The sequence below is a fragment of the Lolium rigidum genome, unplaced genomic scaffold, assembly GCF_022539505.1.
Source record: "Lolium rigidum isolate FL_2022 unplaced genomic scaffold, APGP_CSIRO_Lrig_0.1 contig_13094_1, whole genome shotgun sequence".
NCBI classification, from domain to species: Eukaryota; Viridiplantae; Streptophyta; class Magnoliopsida; order Poales; family Poaceae; genus Lolium; species Lolium rigidum.
Window position 1 is genome coordinate 21868 of NW_025899834.1, and position 4460 is coordinate 26327.

General features: G+C 56.2%; 1 protein-coding gene across 1 annotated transcript; it reads left to right on the forward strand.

Annotated features, from left to right (window-relative positions):
• Window positions 1–2647: 2647 nt before the first annotated feature.
• LOC124680350 (cytochrome P450 89A2-like) lies at window positions 2648–4210 on the forward strand. Its single transcript, XM_047215421.1, has one exon. The coding sequence runs from the start codon at window positions 2648–2650 to the stop codon at window positions 4208–4210; it is 1563 nt and encodes a 520-aa protein (XP_047071377.1).
• Window positions 4211–4460: the final 250 nt, after the last annotated feature.

The window sequence follows — 4460 nt, forward strand, 5'->3', positions numbered from 1 at the left end:
TCTCTCGTCACGGGGCCTTTGGTCTTCATATAACGATTGAGGTAGGCACCCCGAGCTGGTACACTCTTTTTTAGAAGAAAGGGTGAAAGGGACTTTCGGCAGTTTGAATGCGAAGGGCTTGGGGATGCAATGTCTAGGCCTGTGATCATGGTCACATCCAGCGAGTGGGTGTCATAGGGCCATGGCCAAACATGAAACAGTTCAGTGCGTCAGACCAGAAATAGCCGATGGTTTTCAGAATGTTTTCATTCTTCTCAAGAGGAGACAATGATAAGGACAGAGCATCGGCTATCCCTATGGCTTCCCAGGTGGCATAATGAGCTTTGGATACTCTGTTGTACCATGTCACCCAACCTTCAGGGGGGTTAGGCCAGGCTCGCGAGCAGTCGGCCCAGGAGGTCAGATCTAAGTTCTGATTCACAAAGGGGATCCTGTTAGCTTCGCATGAAATTAAGAGGGCAGGGCTCTCGGAAGAACGAGGACCAAGGCACATGGAATTTGCGAGAGAAGGATGTGGCAGCAGGATGTCTGAAACCTAAAATTGATAGTGGGAGGAAACATTAATTCAGGTGTTTGCTGTTTACTCTTGACATTGATGCATGTGGCTAGGGGGCCGTGAGGATTACCTTCAGCCCGGAGATCATGGCGTTGACGTTGGATGATTCCGCCATTGGATGCGCTGAAGGATTGGGACGGCGCGGCTGAGATCTGAGATCCGTAGAGCTGTCTGGGCGGCGATTTGGGGATCTGAGTTTCTCAGACGAAGGGCGCAAGTTACCGTTTGGAGGGGCAGTTAGGTTGACCTTGCTCCCGTTTATCATAGAGGCTGAGGTGATACCATCGGCTCTTTTGAGGGGCGCCTGACTCTGGCTATCGGCAGGGTTAAGAGAAGACGTTCCTTCATTTTTTAGACTGGTGATAAAGTTAAGGAGACGAGATGACATGACCCGATGAGGTATAAGCATAATGATTTTGGAAATGACATTTCCAAAACCAGGGGGGCATGTGTTATCACCAGAATTTGACCGAGTCAGAGGTGGGCCGCGATCAAGATGGACTGGAAGAATATATATGTAGAAGAAATACGTGAATCGGCCTTACATGCAAAGTTTGGGCTAGTTTGCCCTTGTATCTGTAACATATTAGATTACGTGTCGGTTAAGAGTTAGAGTTTTACCCGTGCACGGTTATGTGCACGCCTAAATTAGAAAGTCCCTTGGACTATAAATATGTATCTAGGGTTTATGGAATAAACAACAACCAACGTTCAACACAAACAAATCTCGGCGCATCGCCAACTCCTTCATCTCGAGGGTTTCTCCGGTAAGCACCATGCTGCCTAGATCGCATCTTGCGATCTAGGCAGCACAAGCCTGCCCACGTTGTTCATGCGTTGCTCGTGCTGAAGCCTTTTTGATGGCGAGCAACGTAGTTATCTTAGATGTGTTAGGGTTAGCATTGTTCTTCGAATTACATGCTTTCGTTATGCGACCCTTGCACGTCTAGCCGCCCTTACACCTATCTTAGGTGTAGGGGCGGCACCCCGCTTGATCATAGTTTAGTAGATCTGATCCGTTACGGTTGCTCCTTGTTCATCAAGGATTAGTTTAACATCCGCAATAGTTAGGCCCTACAAAGGGTTGGAGGATCCAGCGGCGTGTAGGGTGACGTTTGCTAGCCCTAGAAAGGATGTTCCGGGGATCAACCTCGTGTTGGTTTTTAGGCCCTGTCTAGGATCGGCTTACGGTCACCGTGCGCGAGCGCGAGGCCCAATCGTGAGTAGGATGATCCGATTATGCGGTGAAAACCCTAAATCGTCGTAGATCTCATTAGCTTTATCTTGATCAAGCAGGACCACCATATATTCGGACACCTTGTTCGAATAATGGGTGGATCAGCTCTTTGAGCCGATTCACAGGATAACCTGAGAGCCGATCGAGGCTCGTATTTAATGTTTACGTGTATGCCATGCAGGAAATTAAGCGAGGCATCATCCACACCTTCCTGACCAGGTATAGGTCAGGTGGCACGCCCTTGCGATAGCATCGGACGTGCGACCAGGAGGCTTTGCGGGCCGTCGCTCTGAGGGACTGGGGCCAGCCGCAGCCCTAGTTGTTCCCGGCTCTACTGTGTTGCCCGTCTCTGCCCGCCAGGGGGTTTCTGACGTCAACACCAGCCCTCCGCCAACTCCTCACCGTCCACACGGCCAAGGAGATCGGCCAGCACCAGCGAACGCCACCCGCCTTCCGGTCGACGTCGCCACCCACCGTCCAGGGCCGCACCTCCCTGCACCGATGCCACCCGCGCCGCCATCACCACGAGGAGGAGAGAAGGCGCCCCGCCGCCGCCGACACCGACCGAGCTTCGCCCGGTGGCGCCTCCTGGCGGCGGCGAGGCGGGGGAGAGGAGGACGGGGCTGGCGGCGGCGGTAAACTAGGGTTTCGCCCTGGGACTCGCGGGACCCAGGACGAAACGGTCCGTTCTTATTGTCTTTTTTTGCCCATAAAGACCCTCAAGAATAAAACAATGAATACATAAAATGAAATCAGCGACCGACGATTCTGATTAGTACAGTCTAGAGCTAAGAACTACGGAGTATATTTGAATAAACGGAGCTGAGTAGCGCAGAGCAAAGCAAGAACTCACAATGGAGGCATGGCTCCTGCTCCTCGCCTGCCTCCTCATCCCCTTCGTCCTCCTCCTGATCGCGCAGCGTGGCGCGGGTAAAACCAAGAATGGCAGCCGCATCCCGCCGGGACCCTTCGCCCTGCCGGTGCTCGGCAGCCTGCTGTGGCTGAGGCACTCCTCGGCCGACCTTGAGCCCCTCCTCCAGCGCCTCTTCGCGCGGCACGGCCCCGTCGTGTCGCTGCGCGCCGGATCCCGCCTCTCCATCTACGTGGCCGACCGGCGCGTGGCCCACGCAGCCCTGGTGGAGCGAGGCGCCGCGCTGGCCGACCGCCCGCCGGCCACGCGCGCTCTCCTCGGCGAGAGCGACAACACCATCTCGCGCGCCAACTATGGTCCCGCGTGGCGCCTCCTGCGCCGCAACCTCGTCTCCGAGACGCTGCACCCGTCGCGCGTCCGCCTCTTCGCGCCCGCGCGCTCCTGGGTGCGCGGCGTGCTCGCGGACAAGCTGCTGCGGGAGTCCGAGCAGGCGCCGCCCCGCGGGGTCATGGTCGTGGAAGCTTTCCGGTACGCCATCTTCTGCCTCCTCGTGCTCATGTGCTTTGGAGAGAGGCTCGACGAGGCCGCGGTGCGGGCGATTGGCGCCGCGCAGCGCGACTGGCTCATGTACGTCGCGCGCAAGACGAGCGTCTTCCAGTTCTGGCCGGCAGTCACCAAGCACCTCTTCCGCCGCCGTCTCAAGACGGGATTCGCCCTGCGGCGGCGGCAGAAGGAGCTCTTCCTGCCGCTGATTGAGGCTCGGCGGGCGCGCAAGGATCGGATCAGCCGAGGCGCGGGCACAGCAGCCGCGCTGAAGGCTCACACGACGTTCGAGCACTCGTACGTGGACACCCTCCTCGACATCAAGCTCCCCGACGAGGGGGGGCGAGCGCTCACCGACGACGAGATGGCCAACCTTTGCTCCGAGTTCCTCACCGCCGGAACCGACGCGACTACCACCGCGCTGCAGTGGATCATGGCCGAGCTGGTCAAGAACCCGCGCATCCAAGAAAATCTTTACAACGAGATCAAAGCGACGACGACTGGACCAGAGGAGGTCACCGAGGAGGAGGTGAAAAAGATGCCGTACCTCAAGGCCGTCGTCTTGGAGGGACTGCGCAAGCACCCACCGGGGCACTTCGTGTTGGCGCACAAGGCGGCGGAGGACATCGAGATCAGCGGGTACCTGTTCCCCAAGGGCGCCACGGTGAACTTCATGGTTGCCGACATGGGCAGGGACGAGCGAGAGTGGCAGAAACCCACCGAGTTTGTGCCGGAGCGTTTCTTGCCGGGTGGCGACGGTGAGGGGGTGGACGTGACCGGCAGCAGGGAGATAAGGATGATGCCGTTCGGCGTAGGGAGGAGGATCTGCGCCGGGCTCGGCATCGCCATGCTGCACCTGGAGTACTTCGTGGCCGTTTTGGTCAAGGAGTTCGAGTGGAAGGAGGTTCCAGGTGACGAGGTAGACCTCGCCGAGAAGACGGAGTTCTCTGTAGTCATGGCCAAGCCGCTCCGCGCACGGCTGGTGCCCAGGGGCAGGAACTGACGACGCTTTAGAGTTTAGACAATACACTACTTGCTGAACCTGCTTGTCTGAATGTTCAAATATTCAGTTTTTTTTTTTTGTTCGTTTGGACTTTGGAACTTTAATTGGCAGAGCAAACCTGTTCAATTCAGAGGCATATCAAGGAGTAGTAAATCTTTCATTTAGTAATTTTTATACTAAAGAGTAGTAAATCTTTCAAGGAGTACTAATTAGTTCCTTTTTTGGACCCGCTGCCAATTGAGTAACAGTA

Coding starts and splice junctions, on each gene's coding strand:
- LOC124680350 (XM_047215421.1), top strand. CDS start 2,648: ATGGAGGCATGGCTCCTGCTCCTCGCCTGCCTCCTCATCCCCTTCGTC.